At 39.3% G+C, this 14601-nt stretch overlaps 1 protein-coding gene across 6 annotated transcripts in view; it reads left to right on the top strand.

Annotated features, from left to right (window-relative positions):
- RUFY3 (RUN and FYVE domain containing 3) overlaps nucleotides 1–10262 on the top strand; it is an 81121-nt gene extending 70859 nt beyond the window's left edge. For 4 of the 6 annotated variants that reach the window (XM_045473812.1, XM_045473816.1, XM_045473815.1 and 1 more), the window contains 6 exons: nucleotides 210–329; nucleotides 1646–1745; nucleotides 3440–3504; nucleotides 6152–6179; nucleotides 6957–7025; nucleotides 8817–10262. In XM_045473812.1, coding sequence (XP_045329768.1) covers nucleotides 210–329; nucleotides 1646–1745; nucleotides 3440–3504; nucleotides 6152–6179; nucleotides 6957–7025; nucleotides 8817–8960 — 526 coding nt within the window. In that variant the 3' untranslated portion in view covers nucleotides 8961–10262. Of the gene's footprint in view, nucleotides 1–209; nucleotides 330–1645; nucleotides 1746–3439; nucleotides 3505–5460; nucleotides 6065–6151; nucleotides 6180–6956; nucleotides 7026–8816 lie in introns of those variants that run through there. The other 2 variants (XM_045473813.1, XM_045473818.1) reach the window with 2 other exon arrangements.
- The last annotated feature ends 4339 nt before the right edge of the window (nucleotides 10263–14601 follow it).

Below are 14601 nucleotides of genomic sequence, written 5' to 3'. Positions count from 1 at the left end.
GTTGGAATTTGTTTCTTCTCCATCTTTTTTCCCCCATATAATTTCTTCCCCTGTGTCCTGCAAAGCTTTTTGTCCCCCCACCCCACCCCACCCCGCCACGTCTCTCCATGCCTTCTTCCTTGGGTTGCTTTATTTTGTGTTGTAAACTTGGTCTTCCTCCCCACCATGGCTTTTGTTTTTTATCACAAGTTCATGTGGCTCACATCCAGATTGCGCCAGGCTGAGCGAGACCGCCAGTCTGCTGAGTTGGACAACCGGCTGTTCAAGCAGGACTTCGGAGACAAGATAAACAGTCTGCAGCTGGAAGTGGAGGCGCTCACCAGGCAGCGGTGAAGAGAGGGCAGCAGGAGCTGACAGGGTGGTCGTGGGTAATTCTAAGGCTAGCCACAAGATTAGGAGGTCCCAGGATCTAGCCCCCTCTGTTCTGTCTTTGTAATGTCCTTTCTCTGGAATTAGATTCAGAAAGCTTCACCTGTATCAACATTTCCAAATCTTGTCAACATGCTTTGCAACCAAAGAATTAGGAAGTTAGAATTCAAGGTCCCAAATAAATAGAAAGGAGTAAGAGAATTAATAGCCAACCTAACACTAATAATGGTATTTCCTAAATTTTTACTGTGTGCAGAAACTTCACAAAGTACTTCACAGGCTTTCTGTCCTAACATCTTCCCATCAACCCTATTAGTAGTTGACTATATTACCCCCCATTTTCAGATGAAATTAAAGCTTAGATGGGTTCAGTTTGTCCAGATTGACACAGTGCAGCTAGTCAGTGGCAGCATTCTCAAAGCCTGTCTCTCTCTTGACTCCCAAGTCCTTAACAACTCTTCCATATTATCTGTCAAATGAGACTCAATTCTCTGCAGAAGCCACTGACTTCAAACAAAGAGAACTTTGTTGTTAGATATAAAAGCACATGGCTACTAAGGACATTAGTGGTTGATGATGTAACTGGGCATTGAACACATAACTGTAAAGAGAGACCAGCTAATTAAAACGAAATGGGACTACAGTGTTAGTGCTTTCATATTGTTTCTTGTTGAAAATTGGTAAATACTGTCTTTCATTATAGCAAATCCTACTAATTGCCATTCAGTTGACCACAACTCTTTACTAACAGTTAATATTAGGAGCGCCTGGGTGGCTCAGTCAGTTAAGTGGCCGACTTCAGCTCAGGTCATGATCTCACGGTTCATGGGTTCGAGCCCCGCATTGGGCTCTGTGCTGAGAGGTCAGAGCCTGGAGCCTGCCTCTCTGTCTCTCAGCCCCTCCGCCACTGGTGTTCTGTTTCTCTCTGTCTCTCAAAAATAAATAAATGTTAAAGAAATATTGTAAGACTCTTAAAAAAAAAGAGTTAATATTAATACTGATATTCAGAGAGTGGTGACCCTCGGGTACTAGGAGATCTTAAAGTACATTCTTAATTACCCAAGAAAGATTTAAAAAATGTCTGTATTTTAGTGTTACTGGTTTTACTGTATTATATTTTAACACCTTAAAACCTGATTGCCCATATATATCTAGTATCCTTTTTATTAATTAAGTATTAAAATTGCTGAGCTTTAAGAAAAGGGTTGGGCGTTCTTTAGAGATTATGAGTGCAGAAACCCAAATTTTCATCCTTTTCCTCTCCCATCTGTCCCAGGCACCAGCTTGAGTTAGAGCTAAAACAGGAAAGAGAAAGAAGGTTACAAAACAACAGGAACATCCCAGGAAAGGGCTTTCAGAAGCCAGAACCCAAAACGGTAATATTTGTTATTCCCTTGTTCATTTACTTAATTTTTAGAGGCTACTTCGATGGGCTGGACAGTTTTCTCTCCTGGAACATGAGCTTAATTGCTGTGTCCTTGAGTATGTAGATGGCAGACAAGACCTGGGGTAAACACAAGGCCTTGATTCTCAGTCTGTCTCTGGACACTCTCTCTGACTTGATTTCATTTGGAAAAGAAGATTAATAACCATGATTTCCAGTGACCCTCTTAATCCCTTTCGCTTTAAGATTGTTTTGGTATCTTAACAAAAACTGGTGTTCCTTGGGATTCTTGGCTAGTTCCTTGGCTAACATCTTCAATAATATGTTATAGTAATCTTTCCCCACCCTGATTTTCCATTTAACAGAATTGTCTTAAATATGGATTTGCTTCTGTATACCATTTTCAGAATCATGAGGATTCCAGTTTTACTTTTCTTGGGAAATTAGAAGAGGGAACATAGAGTGATTAAAGAGCAAGAGTAGACATATCTACAGGACAGTCTTAGGAGTGAGACTCCCAGCTCCTGTAGTGGTTAGGAAGCTAAAATGGAAAAGTCCATCTCTGGGATCCATGAAACGGGAGCCAATGTCGTTAAATAATAAAATCAGAAACGTATGAAATACATTTTCTGTCAAAGACAAACACAGGGAAAAAATTATCTTCTTTGTTTACATCATATATAACAAAGCAGGACAAATTTATAAGCTTCTTAATTTAAAATTGCTAGAGAAAGAGATGCTAATTTGCTGGAGAGCAGAAAATAATGGTAAATAGAAATTTATTATGTAGTAGTATTCACTGCAATTTAAAGTGTACAAAATACCACTCCTTTTGTAGCATGCCAACTTCATTATTTTAGTTTAGCAAACATAAAATCTACTTAGAAGGGCTTAAAGAGATTTACTTAAATTCTTGGCCTTTTTTACCCTGCTTTTCCAGTGAGGCCTTAAGTTTCTCAATCTGGAATTGTCCTGCGGTAGGGGTTCCAGGAGTGTAAATGTTGCATTAACCTCCTTTCCTTGACACTTGAGTGGTCTAAGAATGTGCATTCTATTTTTGGAGGCTGATGGACAGCAGCTCAAGGCAGACAGCAGTGTCCACAGAAAGAATTTGTCACTGAAAACTGCCTAGGCAGGGCTTACACACTTTGGTAGAGTGGGTGTTTGGAACTTTACATTGGTCCTTCAAAATACAAAACTCAAGTGTCTAGGCTATGCAAGTTGTTACGGTGTTGTGGCAGCTGCTTGACTGAGTGTCCACAGGGTTATAGTCTGCTATATATGGCCATGCTTGGTTTTACCAGTTATCCAGAGCTCAGTGGGGAGTGGGAGGTGAAGATATATAGAGATAGACAGAAGTAACTAAGATACCCTAAGCAGTAACTGATACCTTGAGCTCACTTTGCAAGTAAATAGGATATATTCTGAATTTTATTTGAATTGCAAGAGTTAAGGAGAATACCTACTCTGAAAATCATTTGTTGCAAACCCTATCAAAATAATTTGTTAAGAAAGTAATTAGAGCAAAGAATGAGGAAATATTCTGGAAGGTAAATTCCTTCCATATAATAATAAAGCTGCTTAGTGTTATGCCTAAGCTAAGTCAATACAGAAGAAAATGTCTGCAGTATCATCACTGCTTAGCATTCTGAATAATTAATATACTGGGCTGTTTTCTTTTGGCAGGATGGGAAGCAAAAAATTCAAGAGGAAAATGCTAAACTTAAAAAGCCCCTGGACGAAAGCCACAGGTGTTTGTTAATAAAATACTAAGATATAAATGTATTTTGGGTGGAAAGAGGGACCTTTCGATACATATGGGCAATGGCACTGACCAGACACTGACTTGTAATAGTAATACTCCAGCAAGTTATTTCAAAGGGGGCATGAACAAGTCAAGCAGAGAGCACGTATTAAAACCAAACCCATTTAGTCCATTTTAGAAGAAAGCAGGGTAATAATCAAGCTGTCCTCCGACTCTTCCCCTGGTTAGTCCTCAAACTCACATGATCACTTCAAAGATTATGTTTCATCTTTACTGGATCGGCATCACAAAGGAACGAAGTACAAGTCATAGCATTTCTCAGGGTCTTTAGTGTACTTGAGTAAGACTTGTTTCCACTTGTGAGCTAGTGGAGGGCAGCTATGTTTCACATAAATCCTCTCATTTCCCTCGTGTCCTTTCTCTTAAGGGTCTCAAACACCCTAACTCTTTGTCTTTTTCTTAACTCTTCATCTGCTTTGCTCACTATGAAAAGTATTAGGATAATATCAAGGAAGTGAACTTTTAACAATTATTTTAGCAAGTAGAAATATAACAAAATATTACACAGTGCCACTGCATTAAAAAACAAAGTGCCACTGCATTAAAAAACTGGAGAGTGTGATGCTAAGTGAAATAAGCCATACAGAGAAAGACAGATACCATATGTTTTCACTCTTATGGGGATCCTGAGAAACTTAACAGAAACCCATGGGGGAGGGGAAGGAAAAAAAAAAAAAGAGGTTAGAGTGGGAGAGAGCCAAAGCATAAGAGACTGTTAAAAACTGAGAACAAACTGAGGGTTGATGGGGGGTGGGAGGGAGGGGAGGGTGGGTGATGGGTACTGAGGAGGGCACCTTTTGGGATGAGCACTGGGTGTTGTATGGAAACCAATTTGACAATAAATTTCATATATTGAAAAAATAAAATAAAATAAAACAATAAAATAAAGTAAAATAAAATAAAATAAATAAAAACAAAGGTGGTCCAACTGTATAACATTCTGGAAAAGCCAAAACCATGGAGACAGTGATTGCCAGGGGTTAGGGGATATGCATGGATAAGCACAGTAAAAATTTTTTAGGACAGTGAAAATACTCCTATGGTATTGTAATGCTAGATACATGTCTTACATTTGTCCAAACCCATAGAATGTACAACACCAAGAGTGAACCCTAATGTAAACTGCAGACTTTGAGTAGTTATGACGTGTTAGTGTAGGTTTGCTGATTGTAACATTGTCTACCCCCTCCCCCCCTTCCCTGTTACAGAATGTAGATATTGGGGGAGCATGGGGGGCCGGTAAAGTATATTGGAAATACTTTCTGGGAAATGTCGGTACTTTCTGCTCAGTTTTTCTGTGAACCTAAAACTGCTCCAAAATTCACTCTGTTACAACAACAACAACAACAACAGCAAAGGTTAATAACAAGAAAGACACCACAATGGGGGTTGGAGAGAACAATGCAGTGTACATTTTTGGCAGCTGTCCCTGTCTAGGCTTTGATGCCTCAAGAATAAGGCCGTGTGTCACCTGAGCAAAGTAGCTGCTGGAGAAGATAAATCAGAGTCCCAGCAGTAGACTGATTATGCGGGCACTTGGCCTCCAAGGCCAGAATGATTCCAAAGCCTTTAAGTTTACTCCCAAAGAGAGCATGGTCTGATGTAGGACTAACCTTGAACTACCCCACAGATCAGCATGGGCCACAGAAAGGAACTAGAAAGGCTATAAAATTAACAAGGACTTAAAAGAGCCTTTCAGAATCAGCCCCATTCCAGCCTAAAACCAAGTACTTTACAATCAGGAGGACCTTACATACCAGGTTTTGATTTAGGCCCTGGGAATATAAGACAAGACTACCTTATGTCTGTGTCACGTCACATTCGTTATTTCCTTAACATTTTAATTCTTAGGAAAGTTTAATCATCTGTTCCTACTTTACAGATGCAAAAACTGAGGAGCAGAGAGGCAAGGTGGCACACCTAAGTTGCCTCTACTTACCATGTCTTCTGTGTATAAGTCCTTTGTCTAAAGCAGCTCCCAGATCCTGAACTACAGTCCTAAAACATACCCAGGTTTCTTGGGATTACGGTCCAAGGAACAGCTGAGAACCTGGTCACTCTGGTGGTCGCCCTGCCACTCGATGGAAGAGAACTGGAGCCACTGTGGATGTGTGGTGCATTATCCCCAGAACTGTGACAAACTCATCCATTCTCTCCCTCATTAATTTGCTAAAGTTCACATCTTAAGAAATTTGGAAGAGGGGATTAATACATGACATATAATAGGTTTCTATAATATCAGGAAAAAAAAACTTTTAAAATGTATAGCATTGGCCATTCGAGTTTTATAGGCTGGGATACAAGTGCTAACTATTTTCTTGGCAGTAAAAAGAAAACAACAAATGTAACTCCAAATCCATTTTTAAACAGGAACCATAATGTAGGTCAAGGATCAGATTCTAGTAATAGGTTTAACTACAAAAATTTCTTCTCCTTGGAGGTCAAGATTAATAATTATGTCAGTCCCAACAACATAAAAGAACCATGGTAGTGCTTTTTCTTTGCTTTTGAAATGATTCACATGAAAATATAATAAGTTGCTGTTTGTTACTGTTTTTAATTTTCCATTGTAGGCTGCCGTCTCCCCCTGCGAATGAACAGGTAACCAAGTCTCCTGTTCTCAAACGTCTCGTGTAAATGATGTAGTTGGCTGTCCCATTCCTAGCTGAACACAGGCGGCACGGGAAGTAGATGAATGCACACAGGCCTCTGTGCCCCGTCCTTTTAACAGTATCCTCAACAAACACGCATTGGCCTGAAACTCTCACAGGAAGTAGTACAGCTCTGAGCAATTTACTAAGGAAATGGCACGTCTCACTTCTTAGAAATTCTCTTTGACCTAAGAGAGTGCCTCCTCTTCCCTTAGTTTTCTCTTCTATAAAACAGAAAAAATACTTCTTGCTCACTTGGAAATAAACAAATATAAATGGTTGTAAGATACTTTGCATATATAATAGGATATGACAACCCATGAGAAGACACAGGCTGCTATGACTGAGTCACCCCTTTCATTTATCTGTTAGGAATTTAAAAAAAAGAAAAAAAAAGAAAAATAGAATATTGCTTTCTATTCCTGATGATATGATAGGAAAAGAGGGATGGGGCTTTTTAAAACTTCATACTTGTATACTTGAATTTTCTTTTTATAACTGAAATCACATGTTACTTTATTATAAAAGTGAAAAGAGCTCCAAGGATAGTGATAGGATTAGTAGAGTTGTATTAAGGCACAAGGACCGTATACAATTTGTTTCTTTAGTTTCCAGATAGCCTGTAGCGTGGTTGTATTAATTTTGTAACTTAAAAAAAAATGAGTATTCTGAAAGTATTCATGTTTCTGAGACCAAGAGAAACTAACTGGCTCAATATGTGGTTTAGGACCAGCCGCTGCTCTCTGCAAAGCCACAGATGTGTCAGCTGTGCCAGCAAGACGGCCGCCTTGCAAAGGTAACGATGCTGAGAACCAAACAGGTTCTTCACCAGGATGTCCGTTACACCACTAGTCCCTTTCAGTAACAGGGACTTTGCTGTGTAGAGGGCAGAGTGGGGAGAAAAAGCAAAAGGAGCAAGCATTTATTGTGTACCCATTTTTTTTCAGTCATAGTATGTCATGTCAGTAAATCCCCATGAACACAAATATAAAGAATTTAAAACAAATTTATAAATGTTTATTGAGTGCCTGCTGTGTAGAATGTGCTATCTCGTGTGCTGGAGAAAGAGTAATGAGCAAAGCGTAGACCAAGTCCCTGTTGTAAAGCTTATCTCCTCTGTGACATCATTTTGTAGATGAACCTTGGGCTCAGAGATGTGAAGCACATTTCTCAAAGTTACTCAAGTCATAAGTGGCAAGGCCCAGCTGCAGCCTGACTTTGGCCCCAAAGTCTGCACTCTTCCAGTACTCCATCCTGCTTAGAATAAATCAGACAGTTTTGGGGAAGGGAGATTCTTTGAATTATTTGGAGAATCAGCCTCTGAGAGGGAAATGAGCTCTCTCCACCAAAACCACTTGTTTTCCCCTCAGATCCTCAAGGGTCTCTGCTTGAGCGCTTCCCCAGTTTGCTAGAGTAGGCAGAGTGAAGGAAGTGTTCAGATACAGCAAGTGTTCTGATAGCCAGGTCTTTGACCTGCTCATAGTAATATCCATCCCCCCACCCGCATGTCATGTGGTCCCCAGTTCATAGATGTTCAAAAAATGGGCAAATGACTGTAAGAAACAAGTGCTTGGAAGAGATGAGGAAATGTGCCGAATTCTGCCTTTGCAGCCTCTAGGCCACCCTTTGTGATCATGCCGAATTTTAACAAGCAAAACTATAATATGACCTAGTCTTGACGGAATCAGATAAAGATGAACTGCCTTTATAGAGTTGGAATTACAGAAATAATGTCTGTTTCTGGAAGAGAATCTAATTCTGGCTTTTCTAATTCTGCACAGTAACTACAATATGTCAGAGGAAAATTCCTCTCGGGCTTTCAAATAAAAGTGACCCCCTACCTCTGCTGCATCCTCAGGAAGGTGAATTGTTTGGGAGAAAGCAGCATTATTAACGGGGGGAATTACTCTTCACAGCCTTTACTAGGGACCCTTGGAGCTGTGTGTGTGCCACCCTATCACACAGCCTTACCAGTGACACTGCCATAATGACCCACGTGCTGTCCCATTGCATGGCCACTAAATATTCAAAATGCTTAACAAAGAGACTGATTTCCCTATAAAGAGGATGCAGGGAAGCTGTCCTCCTGCTGCGCTGATATCCCAAAAGATATGTCTGTAGAGTATTACAGGGAAGCATTAAGCACATCAGTGTATTAAGAATTCTACTTTCACTTCATGCTCAGCAAGTTTTTTAACCCTAGGCTGGCTACCACTACCCAGTCCATGGCTAGATCACTCACTGCCTGCCCGCCTTATTTGGAGTATTCTTAAGTACTTGCAAACTAATTTTAGAATTAGCCCACATAAAAGTGAATATAATGGGTGGGAACATTCTAAAAGTAAGCAATTTGTGTATTATTTGTTCTTTTGAATTCTGTGGCACTGCTTCTCTTCATTTAGATCTAAGAACTAGACAGGCTTCCTTGTAGACAGAAACTGTGTGTTTGGTCAGATACTTTCTGGCACATAGCAGACATTAGTCAATAATTAGGTATTGAGCACTTACCATATTTGGCCTTTTCTATTCCATGCATCTATATGCCCTGCTCCTCTATCCCCCACCTAACCCCCTCTTCTCCTTGTAGCATATGTGTAAGAACTGCAGAGGAACGTTCTGTGATGCCTGCTCAACAAATGAACTGCCTCTTCCCTCGAGTATCAAGCCTGAGCGAGTTTGCAATCCCTGCCATGAGCATCTGATGAAACAGTATTCCGCCAGCCCATCGTAAGACTGGAAGCCAAGGCCTGGACCAGTGTCTGTACCTGTGTTAGATGTCAAGATTTCCTAGAACCCAGACCTTAGAATCAACTCCAGAATTGATAGCAATGATTTAAATAAACCAGGTCCAGGGAGAAAAGGCAGTGAGTAGTTGGGGGTCCTGGAAATTTTGCTCATTTTCCCTAATGACTGTATGAATAAAAGTTACTCAGTTGAGCCCCTCTCTTCTAAATCTAAACAATCCCACCTTGAAGGCTTAATTCTGTAGCTTGTCTTTGGAGGGGCTATTCATTTTTATGAATAGTGATAATAATACTGGGGTGAATGTAATAGGAAAGAGAGTCCAACAGATAAGAAAAGGAAAATGATTATCTCCCTCTATTGTGCAGATTCAAGGGGGAAAGATAAATGTTACCTGAGATCAAAATAATAGATATTATATATTTTCCCTGGGTGCTGCTAGACATAAACATTGTTTCCTCTTCACCCCCACTAACTACCTCTTTCAAGTATCTCTACCAAACTGTGAACCCAAACTCAGGGAAAAGAAATTAAAGAGTAATATAAATTTTGAATGTACTTAAAACAATATTATAATTTATTATAGTTTCAGGACCAGAAAGGCCCTGGGCTATAAATGTTTTCAATATCAGAACAAGAGAAACACTTGACAGTTTATCCACTTAATGACTTCAAAAGTAAATATCTGCCCTTTTCAGAATGTCCTACTAAAAAATAAGCCAACTCCCTTCCTCATCCTTCCCTGCTCTCCCAAGTCCTAAGGAAAATTGTAAGATATTTTAAAGATAGGGTTTGACTTTTGCAAGTAGTTATTGAAAGCAAAGCTAAGTTGCGTGTAAAACAAATTTGTCCATGTCTGAGAACAATTAGATCAGAATATTTATTAAATTTTCTTGAATAAGCGATACCTTATTCTGAGCCAAGAATTTGAACTGGTAGACAGGTTTCTTGGAAAACGTGACACTCAAACATCTCTTCATAACAAACCCTTTGGGGGAAAAGAGGAATGTGCTTTCCACAAGGGAAGGAAAGAAATGGTATATGCTATTTTGATTATGTTACATGTGCCTAGATTGTTTGATTCCAATTAAGACCTAAGAAGATACGATTCTGTAACTGGTTTAAAATTCTGGGGTGAAAACATCCTGGAACCATGATACTTGATAAATTCTGTCTCCTGAGAAGGGTTATAGCCTGGGAAAGAGTTGTTATTCAGGAAGTCTGGCTTGTTACATGGTGAAGTTGAGCTATAAGAGTACTAGGAAAGAATAAAATCTAATAGTCTTGCCTAGGTTGTTGACTGGTTTTTTTCCCTTTAAATATTTGTGTGTGTGTGTGTGTGTGTGTGTGTGTGGTTCTTCATTCGTCTTATTTTTGGCCACCTACATGTTTTCAGCACTGTTCTAAGTGCTACAGATAATATGGGGAATTATCCTAAACTAGCAAAAGTTATTTATAATTAGTTTTGAATTAAATTGAAAAGAGGCAGCTCTGTACACGGAATATGAGGAAGAATAATTAGCCACTGAGATTTTATTGAGACTTACACATAAGCTATTTAGCATTTTTTTCATGTTTTATTTTTTTAGAGAGAAAGCACTCAAGCAGGGGAGGGGCAGAGAGAGGCGGGGGACAGAGGATCTGAAGCAGGCTCTGTGCTGACCACAGATGCAGGGCTCAAACTCATGATCCGTGAAATCACCACCTAAGCCAAAGTCTGACGCACAGCCAATTGAGCCACCCAGGCGCCCCAGCCCTTTCTCTTTTTGAAACAAAGCTCCAACGATCTGTTATTAGTGTAGCTGTCAACAAAAGCAAGGAAATGAAGTCATGAAAGGCTTGACTTCATAGGTCTGTCTTCCTTAAAAACTGTTCTTTCCACTATTCACAGTAGCAACAAGAATACCATTCTTAGGACTAAACAACCAGAGGCAGAAGACTTGTACACTGAAGACTATACAACACTGCCTAAAGAAATTAAAGATACCAACAAAGAGAAGGACACTCCATGTTTATGAATTGGAAGACTTAACATCATTAAGATGTCAATACTACCCAAAACCATCTACAGATTCCAAGTATCCCTATCAAAAATACCCATATTTTTTGCAGAAATAGAAGCATTTGTCTTAAATTCATATGGAATCTCAGGGGACACCCAAATAGCCAAAACAATCTTGAAAAAGAACAAAGTTGGAGGTCTCCCTTCTGAAGTCAAAATTCACTACAAAGCTACAGTGATCAAAACAACATGGTACTGGCATAGAGACCTAGACCAATGAAGTGAAAGAACTTAGAAATAAACCTTCACACATATGGACTAAAGATTTTTGAGATGGGTGCCAAGACCAAAAGGGGCTTAAAGGACAGTCTTCTCAACAAATTTGTTGACAAAAATTGGATGTCCACATGCCAAAAAAAAAAAAAAAAAGTGGGGCCTCTACTACATAACATACACAAATTAACTCAAAATTGTTCAAAGATCTAAACAAATGAGCTAGAACTAGAACTCATAGGAAAAAAAGAGGAAAAAATTCATCACAACTATTTGGCAAAAATTTAGCTAAGACCCCAAAAGCACAGTTAACAACAAAAAATAACAGAGGTTGGACTTCATCAAAATTAACTTATGGAAAAATTAGAACCCCTTGTGCATTGTTGGTAGCAGTGCAGCCACTGTGGAACAGTGTGATGGTTCCTGAAAAAATTAAAATTAAGACGTAATAGAGCAATTCCCCTTCTGGGTATACTGTAGTCAAAAGTGAAAACAGGGACTCAAAACACATTTATACACCTATGTTCACAGTATTATTTACAATAGCCAAAATGTGAAAAGCAACCCAAGTGTCCACTAACCAATGAAAGAATAAAATGCAGTAGATACATACAATGGAATATTATTCAGCCTTAAAAAGGAAGGAAATTGTGACATCTACTACTACATGCATGAGCCTTGAGGACATTATAAGTGAAACAAGCCAGCCATAGAAGGACATATGACTCCACTTGCAAGACTCCTTAGAGCAGTCGAATTCAGACACAGTAGAATTGTGGTTGCCAAAGGCTGAGGGAAGGGAAAAGTGGATACAGAATTTCGGTTGGGGAAGATGAATATGGGTTGGTACACAGCTCCCTCTGCTGAAAGGGCCTGGAAGCCAACACTTGGTAACAACAGGCATAACCCAGCATTCAATCTTTGTATGGAAACCAATTTGACAATAAATTTCATATTAAAAAAAAAAGAAACAAAAGCTTGGTTTCTGAGGGGACTGGTGGCTCAGTCAGTTAAGCACCTGCCTTTGGCTCAGATCATGATCTCACGGTTTGGGAGTTCAAGCCCCACACTGGGCTCTCTGCTGTCAGCGCAAAGCCCACTTCAGATCCTCCGTCCCCCTCTCTCTCTGCCCTTGTCCTGCTCATACTCTCTCAAAAATAAAAAATAAAAAGAAACTTAAGTTTGGTTTCTAATACCATTCTCCACTAAAAGGAAGCAGGGCTCTTTGGAGAAATGGCTGATTCTAGGTCTGGGACATCTTGTAATACCAGAAAGTAAGGAAGTGGCATAAAAACCAAAAACAGTGGGAGCAACAAAATAACGTAATATAGGACTATAAGCCAAAAAATAAAACTTTAGGAGTCCATATTGATATAAAAGATTAAATAAGTAAGGGAGAAGTGGCACATCTACACAGAATTACAAATGATTTATGTAGCTACTATTCCTCAAGAAGATGGAACTTCCTGCTTCTTCAATGTGGGCCATGCTTAGTAACTTGCTTCAAAAAAGTATGATATAGAAAGAAATAAAAGGAAATTTATAGTCACTTAGCAAACTCTATGTTGGCAAGATCATGAAAACTGATGCCTGTGATAAGTCACGCTTAGAACGTGAATCTTTGACAAGGTGTAGTGAAATGGCACCTTTGTGTTCTTCCTCCCCAAATCCTATAACCCCAGTCTAACCAGGAGAAAAACCTCAGAAGACTCCAATTGAGGGACATTCTACAAAGTACCTGACCAGTATACCTTAAAATTGTCAAGGTCATCCAAAATAAAAAAGTCTAAGATTAAAGAGCCACGATGACTAAATGTAATGTGCCCTGGGGACAAAAAGGATATGAAGAAAAAGCCAAAAAAATCTGAAGTGTGGAATGTAGTTAATGGCAATGTACTAATGTTAGTTGTGACAAATCTGTAGCAATGTAAGAAGTCAACAGTAGCGAAACTAGGTGAGGTGCATATAGAAATTCTATTCTTGCAATATTTTTGTATACCGAAAACTATCCTGAAATTAAAAGTTTAAAAAAGGGTGTTTTCATACTCCTAAGTCTAACCTTATAGAACTTAATTTAACTCCCTAGATGTTATTTCCAAATAGAGTAAGAATTTTCCTCAGAATGAGGATTTTAAGTCAGATTTATACCTCAGAGTAAGTCAATAAAAATGTATGATGAAACTCTTAAAGGGAACTTAACCATTCTGTGAAAGGACTCAACGACAGACTAGTGATTTTGAAGTAGTTCTCAGGACCACTGTCTATTATAACCTCATTTCAGCTTTGCTCAACAGAAAATGTAGGCCTTTTTTAAGGAATTGTATTTCAGAAGTGACCATGTTTTGATTGATTATAAAACATCTTTCAAATAACTTAGCCTCATATATCCACCTAAAGAGATTTGACTCAGGTCAAATCTCAAGGATTCTTAGACGCTGGTGGGCTTGAAGATTTGTCAATTATTGAGATCTTTTATTGTCAACATTCCTGAGGACAATTTTGTTAACACAACTACTTTTGTATAAGAGAATCTTAAAAGCATCTCAGTCTATCAAATCAGAAATGAAGTATCTGAGAAATACCATTTCTACACCTAGAGTGAAAGGTAAACTTGGAGGCGCCTGGGTGACTCAGTCGGTTAAGAAACCAACTCTTGGTTTTGGCTCAGGTCCAGATCTCACAGTTTGTGAGTTTGAGCCCCGCATGGGGCTCTCCACTGCTAGTGCAGAGCCTGCTTGGGGTTCTCTCTCCCGTTCTCTCTCCCTCTCTCTCTGCCCCTCCCCTGCTCATGCTGTCTCTTTCTCAAGATAAATTAAAAAATAAACTTTAGAATAAAAGGCAAACTTTATTCAGACAATGTATTATCTTGAAATGTAAAATAAGTTAATAATTGAGTTTGATAGACACACAGCACTCGGGCCTCCAACAGGCAGGTTCAGTAGAAAAGCTATACAAGTCCCCAGGCAGCAACAGTGCCTTACCATTTGGGGGGTGCTGCTTTCCGACACAATAGCATCCATTCATATTCAACTATAAGGTCTATCAAAAAACAATTTATTCTCAGAGCCCCTGGGTGGTCCAATCAGTTAAGCATCCCACTCTTTGATTTCAGCTCAGGTCATGATGTTACGCTCATGAAATCAAGTCCCCCCGCGGGCTCTGCACTAAGAGCACAGAGCCTGCTTGGGATTCTCCCTCTCTCTGCCCCTCCTCTGCTTGCACACTGACTCTCTCTCAAAATAAATAAACTTCAAAAAAAAATTTATTCTTAGAAGTCAAAGAAGGTTAAAAATTAGCCCAACTTGTATTGGGCTTGTATTCCCCCATTTGCTTTCTCAAGAGGACAAGAAATGGA

This window comes from Leopardus geoffroyi, chromosome B1, assembly GCF_018350155.1.
Source record: "Leopardus geoffroyi isolate Oge1 chromosome B1, O.geoffroyi_Oge1_pat1.0, whole genome shotgun sequence".
Classification (NCBI taxonomy): Eukaryota; Metazoa; Chordata; class Mammalia; order Carnivora; family Felidae; genus Leopardus; species Leopardus geoffroyi.
The sequence above is the reverse complement of the archived record's forward strand: the minus strand, read 5'-3'. Positions and strand labels throughout refer to the sequence as shown.